This window comes from Pterocles gutturalis, unplaced genomic scaffold, assembly GCF_000699245.1.
Source record: "Pterocles gutturalis isolate BGI_N339 unplaced genomic scaffold, ASM69924v1 scaffold1035, whole genome shotgun sequence".
Lineage (NCBI taxonomy): Eukaryota > Metazoa > Chordata > Aves > Pterocliformes > Pteroclidae > Pterocles > Pterocles gutturalis.
This window is the reverse complement of record NW_010137869.1, coordinates 79546-94579: the sequence shown is the minus strand read 5'-3', so window position 1 is coordinate 94579 and position 15034 is coordinate 79546. Positions and strand designations below refer to the sequence as shown.

The following is a 15034-nucleotide window of genomic DNA, read 5'->3' as shown; positions in this document are numbered from 1 at the left end:
ACTGCTAGTAAGCTATCTAGAAATGAAGCCACATTAAAGAGGAATTCCACAGGGCTGTACCAGCCTCTCCTCCCACTCCCATCAAAGAGATTTCAGTGGAGTCTGGACACTTCTTTCACTCAGTTGGGTGTTCTGGGGTTGGAAGCTATCTTTCTTCCACTCCATCTCTTTTTTGTGGATGTAGGGCTCTTGACGGCACTGCACTTTTGTGTTCATTTTCATTATTTTTCTATTCTTTGCACGAAACAGTTTTCTTAGGCACAGCTGAGGTTTCAAAGTTGGGGAAATGGAAATAAATCTCTAAGGCCACAGGCTTAGGTGTTGGTTCAGAAACCATTTAACTTGACTGAATATGCTTTTCTGCAAATTACAAAACACACTTTTGTCCTGTGCCAATAAAGGAAGAGGAGTGCTAAAGACTTGGGAATCCTTTTGTAGGCCACAGATCTTCTGAAACCAGAATATACAGATACTTTAATAAATGTGGGGTTTTTTTTATCCAGGGGAAAAGCTAGAAGTAGGAGTTCAAATGTGCAGAGTCAGCTATTGTTTTAGCACTGCACTCTGTCACCCCACACAGCACCTTCAGCCATACTCCCATCATATGTTTTCATTTGGCAACCTTCCCCAGAAGAGGAATGAGTGATGTCTGCATACTGTTCCACTTAACCAGCCAGTGTTTCTTTATTATTGCTTTCAGTGAATGCATAAGTTATTTTTTTTAAGTGCCATTGCCTTGAATTTTAAACTATTTTAAGAATATCTATTAAAACAGAAGTGGTTTAGCAACAATAAACCCAGAGGTTGGTGACCTCATAATTAAACTGGTGATCTCATAATTAAAAATAGGCAGCAAGACTACAGTGCATGTTTAAAGAACTTGAAGTATTAAATGTGTAAGTTACTAGTGAATAGTGCTTTTGTATATTCTCTGGTTAAACACATGTTTTTCAGCAGAATTTTAAGTTTTCGCAGAATAAAGTGAAGAGATCCTTTCAGACAGTGCTGCACTGACAGGCATTCACTTACAGTATTCAATTTAAGCTAGATAACACCACTGCTTCTCACAGTAGTTGTGGCTTTGTGGCAGGTAGAATGAAGACTGAGTATGGACATTTTGCTGTTGACTTTGTCTCTTTGGAGACATTTTCTGTTGGACTGTGTTTTGATAGAGAAGTCAGGAGGAATGTTTAAAAGCAGAAGAAAGGAAGGAGGAAAGCAATAGGGGTTGTTTCAGCAGTCTCATAGATTGCCTGTGGGGTGTTAAAAAGATGAACTCCTTTCTCTAGTAGCCAAAGAGCTTAAAGTCAGGTGTCCAGAATAGGATGCAAAAGATGGGAATCTCAAGCGCAGTCCTGAGCCAGGTGCCTGGTAATCAGCATGTTTCATTTCACATGATAGTGACTTTTGGCAACAAGACTGATTTTAGGAATCCCAACCCAAGCTGCTTGCATGTTCCTGCCCCAACTCACTGTTTCTGGGATTGGTTTTGAACAGTTTGAGGAATTCTTTCTGTAGCGATGGCATTTAAGCCGTCTCTGTCCCTCCGCTTTATACTGGCTTTGGTAAACTGAATGTGTGAACTGATCTGGGTTAAAATAGCTTTTATTCCACCCCCCAGTTATGTTTTAGCCTGGATCACTTTCTCTGGTATGTGCAGCTGCACAAACAGCGGTGCTGCCCTCACAGTTGCACTGGCACATGGGTGAGGGTGAGCAGCACAGGAAGGGCAGGAGGAAGGAGGGTCTGTTGAAGCTGGTCCACTGTCCACGGAAATCCTCATCAAGCCCCAGATGGACAAACGATAACCCACAGTCTGCAGTTACAGCTGAAGGAAGAGATGAAGAATGAAAGAAATGTAAGGAAAGGCTAGCATAAAAGAAACCATATTAAACTATGTTTTAGTAAAAACCTTGCTGTTGATAGTATTGGAAGAAAGAAGATTGTGCAATAAACAGCATGGATTTGCACTAACATCATGTCTTGCAAGGGGGATGGCCTGGAAGTAGGAGTATGGCTGGATGACAGCACTGGTGTGATTGTATCTTGGATAATCAGCTTAATCTTGGGAATGACAAGCTCTTCTCTTTATCAATGCTGATTCTTGGTTTAATTGTTCTCTATTGAGTAATGAAATGTACAGCTACACAGATACTGTTTTTGTGAAAGCAGTTTGTGCACTTTTGCTGTAGCACTTGTTATGTTTTAGCCAAGGAGATAATCCTGTTTATGGTGTGGGTGCTTGTCAGCCTCAACAAGCACGTGTGTTTGTGCTTGCTTTAGAAGAAGCATATGGCTTTGGTAGCTCTGAATGTGAGATTTCAGAAATGCACATTGTTTCTGGGAGGGATGGTGAGATTGGTTGTTTCTCAGAGAATTACCAAAACTACTTATCTGTCAGCAGATACTCATACTGTGTGGCCCTGTAGCACCTTCTTATGTTCAGTATAAATTTACATTGAGTATTTCATGGTATCATTTTCTCAAGAAGCTAAAACTGAATTTGGAATGAATTCTCTTAAACTGCTATAATCCTTCAGCATTAGTACTAATTCGTTGTTGCGTATCCATATACCCCACCTGGAGTACTGCATCCAGCTCTGGAGTCCTAAGCACAGGAAAAACATGGACCTGTTCGAACAGGTTCAGAGGAGGCCATGAAGATGGTCAGAGGGCTGGAGCATCTCCCATATGAGGACAGGATGAGAGAGTTCGGGTTGTTCAGCCTGGAGAAGAGAAGGCTCCAGGGACACCTTATAGCAGCCTTCCAGTACTGAAAGGGGGCTACAGGAGAGATGGGGAGGGACTCTTTGTGATAGGGTGATGGGTAATGGTTTTAATGTGAAAGAGGGTACATTTAGAAGTTTTTTATGGTGAGGGTGGTGAGGCACTGGACCAGGTTGCCCAGAGAAGCTGTGGATGCCCCATCCCTGGAGGTGTTCAAGGCCAGGCTGGATGAGGCTTTGAGCAACCTGGGCTAGTGGGAGGTGTCCCTGTCCATGGCAGGGGGGTTGGAACTAGATGGTCTTTAAGGTCCCTCCCAACCCAAACCATTCTATGATTCTATTTTTCAGCCCCTTTGTATTCAGCTAGGTACTTTTCTATGTGTTACTGTGTATGATGGATCCCTGTGTCCATCAGTGAGAGTATTTCCTTAGTGAAGTAATCAACAGTCTCTTTGAAAACCTAAAGCTAAATTTGCCCTTAAAGACCAGATAATAAAAAGTCAGGATTGTTCCCACAAATGTTTTGCGGACATCCAGGCTTCAGCTATGGCAAATGTGTAAAAAGTCTCTTGAATTGCTAGAGCTGCTTTTCTGATAAATAAAATTGTTATTTGTAACCAAAATGAACTTATATTTCTCATGTAAAATACCAGGTGACATTTCTTTGGAAAAATACTTATTTAAATTCAATTCAAACTAAGTTTCCCAGCAGTATTACTTGATAACTGAAACACAGGAAACTTTTTAACTTGAAAGCTGTTACACTGTGATTCTAAACAGTTAATCCCTTAAAAATGCCACTAAATACTAGGAACAGGTGGATCCTTAGCATGATGTAGCGCACTCCTTTCCCTGCTCCTGAAACTTCAAGAAGGAAGCACATCCGAGAGTGTGCACGTGCATGGGCTGAGTTAATACATATAGAGCATCTGTGCTTCCCTGTTGGTGTCTGTCTGATTTGGGCTCGGCCAGGACTCATCTGTCTGTGTTGTGAGGTTAAATAGGTTCAAACTCTCCTCTGACACCATGCACATTGCCTCATACTTTTGTATGTGCATGCCTTGCAAAAACATGTGACGGTCTCAGAAAACCACTTTCGTTTGCCATTCACACTCCCGCAACTGCTTCCCCACTGGTGATTCTTCTGAGGTTAAATTTGCAATATCTGAGGTGTGGGTAATGGCCTGAAAAGTACCTGAAATTCTGTTTAAACAAACCCCAAACATAAATCCGTAGGGATACAGTTTGACTATCCAGCTCAGACTCAGTCATGCGAGATATTGCACACATCCCCGGAGGAGCAGAGTGCCACCACTGTCATTAAAGCAGTCTGCTCTGATGTTAGCCAGAGCCGTGCTGGGTTTCGTTTGGAAACTGCAGCTATGATCGCTGGAAGGGGACTGAGGGCGTAGTAATTATGCTGCTGTCAAATTAGTTTGAAATATTTTGACACAAATGCAAGTTGAGTCTAAATGAACAACTCCATCTCAATGAATTTACTGAGGTTTAAGCAGAAAGCCGTTAGGTTTGATGTTGGTCTGCTGACAGTGGGGAGTGGAATTCTTTTTGCCTTTGCTTTTGCTGTTGCTGTCAGTCCTTGAGTGCAAGCAAACAGCCCCCAAAAAGAAAGTTAACAGATACATTTTGCATTTCTTCCACTGTGTTCAAAACTGCCATGGGTATGAACATATTTAATAATCAACCTGAAAGAAGTTTCATCTTGTGACAGCTATTCATGGCACTAAGTATTCCATTCAGCTGAATGCTGCCAGGAATTATATCTAGTATGTTTGCAATGTGTTATCTCCAATCCTCATTAGGTTTGGTTTTTTTTTGCACTACTTGGATTCCCGTAAAAAGCCTGAAGTCAGGAATGTGACATCATTCCACTCAATTAAGGTGCAATAATCATATAGTCAGCATGTTCAGAAGGTGTGTTGTGGAACATCTTTGAATCCTACTTTGAAATTTCATATCTGGGAGGGTGGTGGGATTTTATTTGAGCATTAGTAGCTTTTAACTGCCTTGTATTTAAGCTACTTGAAAGTCTGGCAAGCTTATTTTCTTGATGTCTCTATTACTGGAATTCTTAATGTAAAGGCAGACTACGTTAAACTTTAATTTTTCTGAAATTCAATCATAAATACAAAAAGGTCAGTCAGACACAAACCCTTCAACGGATGTATCTTTGCAGAAAAGCCATTACTTCTAGACAGGCATTGCAAAAATGTGATTAACTGTGGAACTTCCTATAAATGCAGGAGATAGAGTGTGTTATTCACAAACCAATTTCTTGCCTTTGTTGGAATAAAATAAAATACTTCTATTTTGTGTTCTGGTGCTTTTTGTATTGCTTGAGATTACCAAGTCTTCTTCCCCAAGTGGTATCTCTTTAGATTTTGTCCAATACTTCTTCCACATGTGTTGCTAGCGTACCAGTTACTGGTAGGATGTTCCCTGGAGTATTGCACACCTCTCTGGCCATCTGTGGTCTGCACTGAAGTAGCTGAACTGGTGGTATAATCCTTCATCCATCATCCTGCTCCTATTGAAAGAAGTTGGCTTGTTTAAAATAGGCTGTAGGGGTCACAATTGCTGTCTCCAAGGTCATTCAAAACAAAAGGAGAGAGAAAGAGGAAAGAGTTGTTTACTCTCAATAAACAGAAATGATGGCACAAAAAGTAAATGCCTGATCTGACCACAAAAAACTGTCTGATGAAAATCTATGAAAGGATTTCTAACAGCCTGAATCTGAGAGTCTGTATCTGCCTTCAAGTAGAAGCCATCAAGACAGAACAGGTTCAGGTTCAGCTGAATAACATGATGTGGACGCTTATGGAGACTGGGGTTGAGCTTAGTGACTTGTGATTTCAAAGTGCATCCTAAAATGCTGCTTTTTTTTTTTTTAAGTGTCCCAAGTGCTTTACAGTATCAGTGCTGCAATTAAAAATACATATGTTAGGAAGAATTAGGAGGTGAGAAAAAAAAGTTACGATCAAAGGAGCAGTGATGGGTCAGGAATTTTCTGCTACAGTTCCTTGCTTCGCAGAGGAACCTTCCCAGGCTGCTTATTGCCTTGCCTTGTCCACTCATTGTACAGGTTATCTTTATTGGGAAATGAAATTTATTTGTCTAGTGATCCCTGGTAACCCAGTGGAGCTTGCTTCCTTGTATCTGCAGTGTGTGTTAGCTCCTGATTCTTAAAACTACATGGCAGTAATTCTCTTCCCTCACCTTAGGCAAGAGTGTAAGCTCACGTCGTCAACTTTGTAATGTGCAAATTGTGCAGCTCCTGAATGATGGATTAGCTGAAATCATGGCTGTAATTCATGTACCTGGAGGTGAATATCATATCCATCACCAGTGCCCTTTACTTGGTTTCATGCTTTAGCGAGCCAGTTTAACAAGGATAAATCTGAGAGATTCAGATTTCTCACTCAGCAAACGAGAGCCTAGTTTCTCTTGGCTAATGTTCATCCTTGTTTTGTTTCTTTGTCTCTGCAGCTTCCTATTGTTGAAAAAATAAGGATCATTGCTCAGAAGGTGTATGGAGCTCACGATATAGAGTTGTCTCCTGCTGCACAGTCACAAGTTGATCGTTACACCCGGCAGGTAAGAACACCAGTGAATTATGCAGTCAGGCTCCTGCTGGACTGAGAGTCTTAGGAAACCTCAGGGTGTAAAAGGTTCTCAGATTGGAGCGTTTAGTCAAGCTTTGCTAAAAGGCGTGAGCTTACCCGTGGTGCTAAACTGTGGAGGTCAGTATGGATTGGTTTAGATTAGATTAGATAGAACAGAATGGTTTTAGCCTTGAAAGCTATCTCCTATAAGATATGTATGGTGTTTGGAATAATTCTGAGATTGTTGATTAAACTCTGTACTTTCTAGACAAAGTCGTGATTTTGGGTTACTGCCTTAAATGTGACAACTGCACATGTGCAAAAGTAGCAGCTAGTGAAATGTGCCAAATTTTAGCATATGAGTGTTCATTTGTACCTGCAAAAAATGAGTTTGCAACACAAAAAGACCTGTGCACAGATATATGCATTAATAACAAAGCTCCCAATACTTGCAAAATCTTTTGTTCGTATTACTTTAAAGGGATTATAAATGCTAGAAGGTGAAATAGATCACAGTTCCTAGAGCATGCAGGAGTGGGCTTTGTTACAGCTTGAAAAGTTTTGAAACCATGAGGAGAGTTGAATGTATTTTCTGTAATGGAACAACAGCTTCTGTATGTAAACATGGCTGGAGCCTTTCTGTCAGAAAACAGAAAGTATAGATGATGTGTCATGGAAAAATTCCTGAGCATGCTTCAGCAGCCTGGTCAGACAGGCAGAAGTATAGCCGTCTTTATAATGCAAATCTCCTGAGAATTAATTTTGCTCTCTAGATGGAAAAGAAGCTTACGTAACGTACTAAAAGCAAAATAATCCATGTCTTGATCTTTTCCTGCTGTGATTCTCTAATCCGTTTTTTAGGCTAAACGTTAGTAATAGTAGGAAATATTTTCCCAATGTCATTAAAGGATTGTTGTCAGCGCTGGGCTGCAGAGGTAATTCCCTGCAGTGCCACCTCTCCTCCTGGCCTTGTGAACTGCATCCCTGTTTGTCAAGGAGTTGCACAGAGGAGTGGAACGTGCCTGACTCAAGGTTAATCAATAACCTGTGAGACAAATAGAGTGGGGGAACTGTTGAGGGCCTTTCCCTGATTTTCTTCCACTTTTTGAGTAGCTACTGCACTGTCATTAGTGAAATGGCTGCCATCACCTCATGCACTTTTTGTCGTGTATAAAACGATGGAAAGCATCATGAGCCATTTGTGTTAACCCCCCTGAGAAGACATTAGTACTCTTAGATACCTACTTGAGACCTGGGTTCATAGCCCAAAACACTCTAAATCATTAGAGCCCAGAGAGAAGGGCCATACTGGAGGTTTTTTGAGTTAGTATAGGTTTCTTGTTCAGTGTGGTACTCGTTGAGCAGTCTTTCTGATAATAGCACACTCTTAGCTGTTGTATAGGCAACTTTTGCACCTAACTCTAGATTGAGAACCCACTCAAGAAGCTGGAGATACAGGCCTGAGCTGAGAGAGAATAGCATGTGAAATACAGTATTCTGTCCATTTCTGAAATATTAGCTGTTAAGAAGCTGAGGTTAACTACTGCTGTGTGGATTTTAGGATTTCTAGAAGATACTGATAAAAGTGAAAATATGTTCTGTCTTTACTGTAATCTTAAAAAACATTTTAATTTTCTTTACCTTTTCTGTTAGGGGTTTGGAAATCTTCCCATTTGTATGGCAAAAACTCACCTATCGCTCTCCCATCAGCCCGAGAGGAAGGGTGTTCCCACTGGTTTCATTTTGCCAATTAGTGATGTGCGAGCCAGTATTGGAGCTGGATTCATCTACCCTTTGGTAGGAACGGTGAGTGCAGTGTTCAACTCAATCACTCCCCTTCCTTTGACCCAGCTTGACAGGAAAGTGCATTTCCTGTTTGCCTCTAAAAATAACATGTAGAACCAGGTGAGTTCTTGATTTTTAATGATAATTTTGTCCTTATACTTTTAGTAGCTCTACGTTGGTAGGAAAAGAACATTAGGGAAATATAATATCGTATAAGAGCTTTGACTACAAGGTCTGAGTGAATGACTCTTGCCACTGGTTCTGTTTCTGATGTTTTTCCGTTAGTCTAGGATACTTAGGCACACTAATGCTGCAGAAAAATGGATTTGTGTGTGTTGCCTTTCCTTATTCAAATTGCAGCCTGTAAATAACTGTAGCTACATGATGATATTCTAAATATTAAATTTTTCATCCATCATTACAACGCATTCTGTAATGTATTTAGATGAAAAGAATTGTGTTAGGAAAAAGTGTATGATTAATGTGATTGCATGATCTGTTCCCGGTCCTTGTGAACATCTCTGCTGGTTCTGTAAAAATAAGTTTAAGTCATGGTGCGAAGGGATAGATTTCTAACTGCAGAAGTAGTAGCACGTTCTTTCTCCTTTTCAGAGATTTCAACAATGAGGTGATAAAAAGAGGCAGTTGTCATCCTTTCTTCCTATCTGTCCTTAAAAGTACAGACTCAGATTAGGAAGCTCCTGATATGTTCTTCTCTGACATGACTTACCAAAGTAGCTGAGAAGCTAGTTAGCTCATGCCTTTTGCCAACCCTGGACATCTTATTCCAACCAGTAGTTGAACTGCATCTGACATCTCGTAGTACAAATTGTTACTTAGATGTAGCTGATTCATGGGATGGTGCTAGAGAAGGGATGCAAAAGCCGTTGGATTTCCGGAAAGAGTACTCTTCCAATGTTATCTCATCTTCCCAGAGCACGGCCTGATTTCCTTGTGTAGCAGTACACTTAGGAAGGGTTGAAAGTTTCTAATCTATTGTTTTGAATTCCCTCTGAAACAATCAACTGTTTGAAACAAGGAAGGAAGTACTTTCTGACCAGGAGAGTTCCTGGAGTTCAGGAAGCTGTGTCACTTTAACTCACTGGACTTGGGAATATGCTTTCCTTGTGCATGGCCACATTATGTGCATCCACAGCTGTGTATTTAAGTTGTGCAAGACCAAATTCCAATTACTGGTGACTGAATAAAATTTGTCAGAAGTTATAGTATCTCCCTCATGGCCTGGATTCAAGTTTGCACTGGAAGTTGTGTGTCATAAAATTGTTAGGAGGGATGAATGTGAAGAATGGGCAGCAACTAATTCAAATCCATGAGGGAGCTATTCTGTAGGATGTCAGAGTGAAATGTTCTTGGGTTGAGCTTTCTGAATGAGTCACACTGCATGCTTCAACACAAACTAGCTGCAGTTCAGCCTCATAAATCCATAGGAACTGTCCGTAAGACTGGTATAGACCAAATAAATTCAAGGATTATCTCTCATTTTCAGTTTCTGCGTAGAACCAAAAAATACAGTTCTTATGAAGGGCATTTTGTATGTCAGGTTTCTTACTGGGAGAGATTGTAAAAAATACATCCAAGTTAGTTACCCTGACTTTAGTGAGAGGTAGTGTAGCTGTGGAACTTCTCCCATATCAGGAACTGGGTAGGCAGCATATTCTCAGTATTATATATTGAAAGAGAGTTTGTAGGGCAAGGTACTGTATAAACAAAAGATCCCCAAGAGCTAAAAATCTAAATAGACATCGATCATTGGTTGTTTGGAAAATATTGCTAATGCTCAGGAATGTAGGGCAGAACACTCCTTGGAACTGTCACAACTGCTACATATCAAAATGAATGAATGAATATGAATGTGTTCCTAACATCCTTGCCATACAATTCTAGAATTAAATTTATGGCAAGAGGTCCAGCTTGCTGCCTGTCAGAATTGAGAGTTGTGATCATCGGCAAACAAACTCTCGTAATAGAGTTCTACCACTAGTTTTGTGATCACTTTTCTATTTTGCCACCTTCAGATTTTTTGTGTGCATTGCTGTCAGAAATTAAGTCTTAGGGTTAGTGGTACTTTTTAAGTCACACAAGAATGAGTATTTTTGATGTCAGCTTCCAAAACTGAGAGTCTTCCTTTGACAGTTCTCTTACTAATAAAGCTATCTGAAAATGTCTACAAGACATTTGTTCTGCAAGAACACAGCAAGTATAAAAGGGCATGTCCTGCAGGCTTAAAGTGACTGGAAGTCAGATGCTATGAGTAGATGGATTACAGAAATCCTGGTGACAGCATATGGTGAAAGCATCCAGTCATGACAGTGAATTAGATTTCTTTATATAGGAAAAAAAAGAAGGAGCGCTATATGTGTTTTTTCCTTTCGTTACTTGCCGGCTAATTGTACTAAGGGAGGATGATCCTTAATGCCTAACCTGCTGAGAGCTTTCTTACAGCTAAGACCTTTCTGATGGCAGAATAAATGCTATTGGACAGCAAGTTTGTTAAATAATTCTGATGCTAATTTAATGTGAAACTCCATTATCAAAGCATATTTTTTACTGGACAAGCACCTCTCTAACCTGGCAGAATTTATCAGTGGTAAAGCGGTTGTTAGAATTCTTCTTCAATTTCATCAGGAAGAACATTAGGAATGAAAGAGATAAGTACTGCTGAAAGATAATGACCTATCTGCAGTAACTGGTATTTATAGTTTAACTTATCATTAGCACATGTAAATTAATGAGATTTGTATTTACCCCAGCACTGATAGGCAATAATTTTTTTTTAACTAAATATTTAGCATGTTGTCTTTATATTCTCTAAGCAATATTTGTTTTGTGTTATGGTTGGCTCTGGTTCCCCTACAGCATGGAAGTCTTTCCAGGAAAAATGAGCTGAGCCTTATCAGAGGAAATCAGCAGTGAAACAAGAGGTGTATTTAATTAACACTGGCACAGCTTTTATCCAAGTTCTCTGTGACCATGACCCAGAGGGCTACATCACTCTCACAGGTGGACTGTTGACATCATTGCTTGGCTCAACAGAGTGATGGCAGGAAGGCTGTTGGAATATATGTAGGAAACCAGTGAGGTCATTCACTAGCAATGCTTGGGTGGAGGATTATTAGATTTTTGTAGTATGTGTGTTTCTCTCCACCCCCACCCAAAAAACCATTGCAGTTTGGTACTTTCTCACATTCAGCCACGTTTCCATTGTTCCCTTTGATGTGATATGCAAGAATGCAGGCTAGTCATAGAAGTTAAATGTATTGTCTTTTGCCTTTGTGAAGTGATACCACCAAATCACTGGTGCAAGTAATATAACTAACTGTGTTTGAATCACAGTGAGATTTTAAAACATGTCCTACGCTTTTCCAGCCATGCACTTTTGGTTTAATGGGTTAAAATTACAGGCAAGGTCCCTTTGAAAATATGTGGAGCCTTTGGAGCCATGCCAGCTCCCAAATTCTCACAATGAACTGACATCCTTCAGATCTCAACATAACTCAGGAAAGGTCAGTCTATTACAGCAATATTATTTTTCTCCCCATAAAGAAAGCAGTTCAAGTCTCTGGAACTAGTTCTGTAACTGTATCCTCTGGGAAGGGACCCTTGGGGAACCCAGTGTGGTTTGAAATCAGTTTATGGGAATGATAAAGCCCTAATTCATCTGAAGGTGAGAGCCAGGACTGTCCTGCTAGAATATTACCTTAATATTGTAAGGGCAAAAAGACCCTGAAAGTAAATATTTTTATGAATAATTTTAAAAGGAAAAGGAAAATTTTGTGTTTCCCAGTTGAACAAATTTCTTCTTGCATAGCGTTTAAGAGCTTAACAAGTTTTGAGGGTGTCTTCTGAACATAAACTAGAGTCCAGGCCCACCTGAAGTGAATTTGCAGTTTCTCTTTGGTGCATGAGGCCCAAGTTGTCTCCGCACTGTCATTGTGTCACATCTCTCAAGCCCTCTTATGGAACAGCTGAATGATTATTGGTGTATTGCCCAACTCATCCTGACGATCTGTGTAACATAAGGTGATTTTTCAAAAACGCAAGTGGTGGCGAGATTTATATTTGCCTTGTAAATCATTTAGGTTACAATGCAATCTTACATCATTTACAAAGGAGTAGTGCTCTGCTAGCTACTCTGACCTCATGTGGCATTTGGCACATGCCTTTAGTGTCATATAGTTGCTATGTTGTAGCAGTGCTCAGAAGTCCCCAAACAGCTAGTTGTAAAAATACTAGGTGCTCATAGGCTTCGCAGGCTGGTTTTGAGATAAATGCAATAAGTGTGGAAAACATAACAGAAAAGGAAAACTGTGAAGTTGAACTCAAATGGGAAATGTAGGTTAGCAGTTGTGTAGGTCTAAACTGAAAAATGCTAACAGGAAAAGAAAAGCCCACGCTCTCCTCTGTTAGACGATGTGCCTGTGCATGTATTACAGTAGGTGTAATCCCTCTTGAGAAGGTAGAAAAGAGTTTTTCTGAATTACACAGGGCACATCATTCCTGTACACAGTTGTGCACATCCAGAAATGCTGAATAACATTACACTTGGTGGAAGGCCGTTGAATTATTCAAGGTAGGGTTGACGGGGCAGGAGGTGAGCATGTAGGTAAGATGAACGGTTGGAATGGAAGGTAAGGACAGTCAACTTCAGTTCATTGTGTTTAAATTTATGGAGTACTGTGTCCCTGCCTGGGGTCCCCAGCACAAGAAAGACGTGTAGCTCTTGGAACGGGTCCAGAGCAGGGCCACAAAGATGATCAGAGAGCTGGAGCACCTCTCCTGTGAAGGAAGGTTGAGGGAACTGGGCTTGCTTAGCTTGGAGAAGAGAAGGCTGCGGGGAGACCTCATTGCGGCCTTCCAGTGCTTGAAGGGAGCCTATAAACAGGAGGGGGAGCGACCGTTTACAGGGGTTGGTAGCGACAGGATGAGGGGGAATGGTTTTAAACTAAGAGAGGGGAGATTTAGGTTGGATATTAGACGGAAATTTTTTCACTGTGAGGGTTGTGAGGCACTGGAACAGGTTGCCCAGAGAAGCTGTGGGTGCCCCATCCCTGGAGGGGTTCAAGGCCAGGCTGGATGGGGCCCTGGGCAGCCTGCTCTAGTGGTTGGCAACCCTGCCCACAGCAGGGGGGTTGAAACTAGATGATCTTTAAGGTCGTTTTCAACCCAGAGCATTCTATGATTCTATGAAAAGCTAGACACTGAGATGGCTAGTGCAATAACAGCAGATTCACCTGTGTTCCTTGGTGGAAGTCATCATGTGATTGTGGCTGTATTGGGTTGGCCAGAGAGGGTCTCTGTAGATGACACAGAAATAGGCCAAAGTGAGTTATTTAGATGAAGGGATCAGGAAAAATTTGTAGATTATAATGAAAAGGACTATGTGGCATCCTTTGAAAATGTCCCAGGTGTGTGGACTGTGAGGCAGGTAAGATTCAAGGATGACTATTGTAATTTGTGGTGAGAAGATGTGAATAGAAGATTGAGGGGTTGGCTGGAAAGGAAAATAAGTTAAATTGAGGGTTGCACCAGTGGGAGGAGATACATGTGAAATAATTTGAAGACACATCCAAGATGTGCATGGAGAACTGGAAGAGGGCACTGAAGTAAAAGCCGCAAGGGTAGAAGAGATTTGAAGATGTTCCAAAAGTGTTAGTTGAAACAATGACATGATCTAAGATCTGGCCAGGAAGAAGTCATGGGAGTAATTGATGGATGTAGTTATAGGAGAGCAGAACATGCCTTGCTGATGACTAACAATTGTTTTAAATTGGAGAGGAAAAACTAAAGTTCAGCTGGCTTGAAAAACTTATCATCTCTGTGACTTTTAAAAGTACATAGAAAAGAATGTATTTAAATGATAGTTCAGAAATTTCTGTAGACTGAGCATTTGCTTTTTTACTTCAATGATTTAAAACTGATGCGGATAAGACAATGCTTGATGGACATACAGAATGAACATACTTTGCTTCAGATCGCTGCACTTCCCTGCCATAGGTGCGACACAGACATATGGTAAAATGCCCTCTTACACTCTCAACAAAACCCCAAGACAAACAGCCTCTCTTCCTCCTCTGGCTTTTAGAAATATCTTGTCAGATAATGGAGGCAAGGCACTTTGATTCTGTGTAGTTCATGCTGTCTCTCTTGTCATGCTATGTTTATTTGCTAGTAAGCATTATTTAACCTACATTATAATATAGTGCAATGTATTGTCTTTTCTGAATGAAAGACCAGGTCCCATTGCTGGCTGTATGGGCAAAATTAATTTGCAGCTTATTACGGCTTCCTTCAACCTAGCCTCACATTTCTCAAGGACCAGCACTTGTAGTTAGCAGAGCTAAAGGAATGGTTTTGCTTTGTTTTCTATTGAGAAGAAAAAAGGAGTTGTGTAGGCATGTGTGTTATTTCAGCAAACTGAATAGTTGGAGGAGGACTTGTTATTTTGGGATGGGATGAAACCATTAGACAACATATCACAGAAGAAAATAGACCCTGTGGTTTGGTAAGCTATTTAATGTTTAGATTAGATGAGATTTTCTTCAATACAGCCTCCATTATAAGCAGTTTCAGTATGCCTGTTGTAAAATTAGTTCTTTGTATGCAGAGGTCCGTATTTTCCCATCTTACTATATTTTAAGCCTTGTCAGAGAAGATTTTTTTAATGCAAATGTTTAACTTTGTCTCTAAACACTTGAAAATTAACATTTTAGTGACAAAAATGAACCTAGTATATTTCTTAAATCAGTCAGGTTTCTTTGGTCAGCTTTTCCAAAGATATTTATATTAAATACATCTACGGAAATGTAACATTGTGTTCAAGCTCTTAGACTTAAATAATAAATGTGTCACTGTTAACTTAAAATAGTTTGTCTGAATAGGTCC

General features: G+C 40.4%; 1 protein-coding gene across 1 annotated transcript in view; it reads left to right on the top strand.

The window, feature by feature from the left end:
* LOC104468533 (monofunctional C1-tetrahydrofolate synthase, mitochondrial-like) overlaps nt 1–15034 on the top strand; it is a gene marked incomplete at its 5' end in the record, with an annotated part of 57738 nt that overhangs the window by 6826 nt on the left and 35878 nt on the right. Inside the window, 2 exons of the mRNA XM_010082716.1 lie at nt 6231–6338; nt 8000–8152. Coding sequence (XP_010081018.1) covers nt 6231–6338; nt 8000–8152 — 261 coding nt within the window. The remainder of the gene's footprint in view (nt 1–6230; nt 6339–7999; nt 8153–15034) is intronic.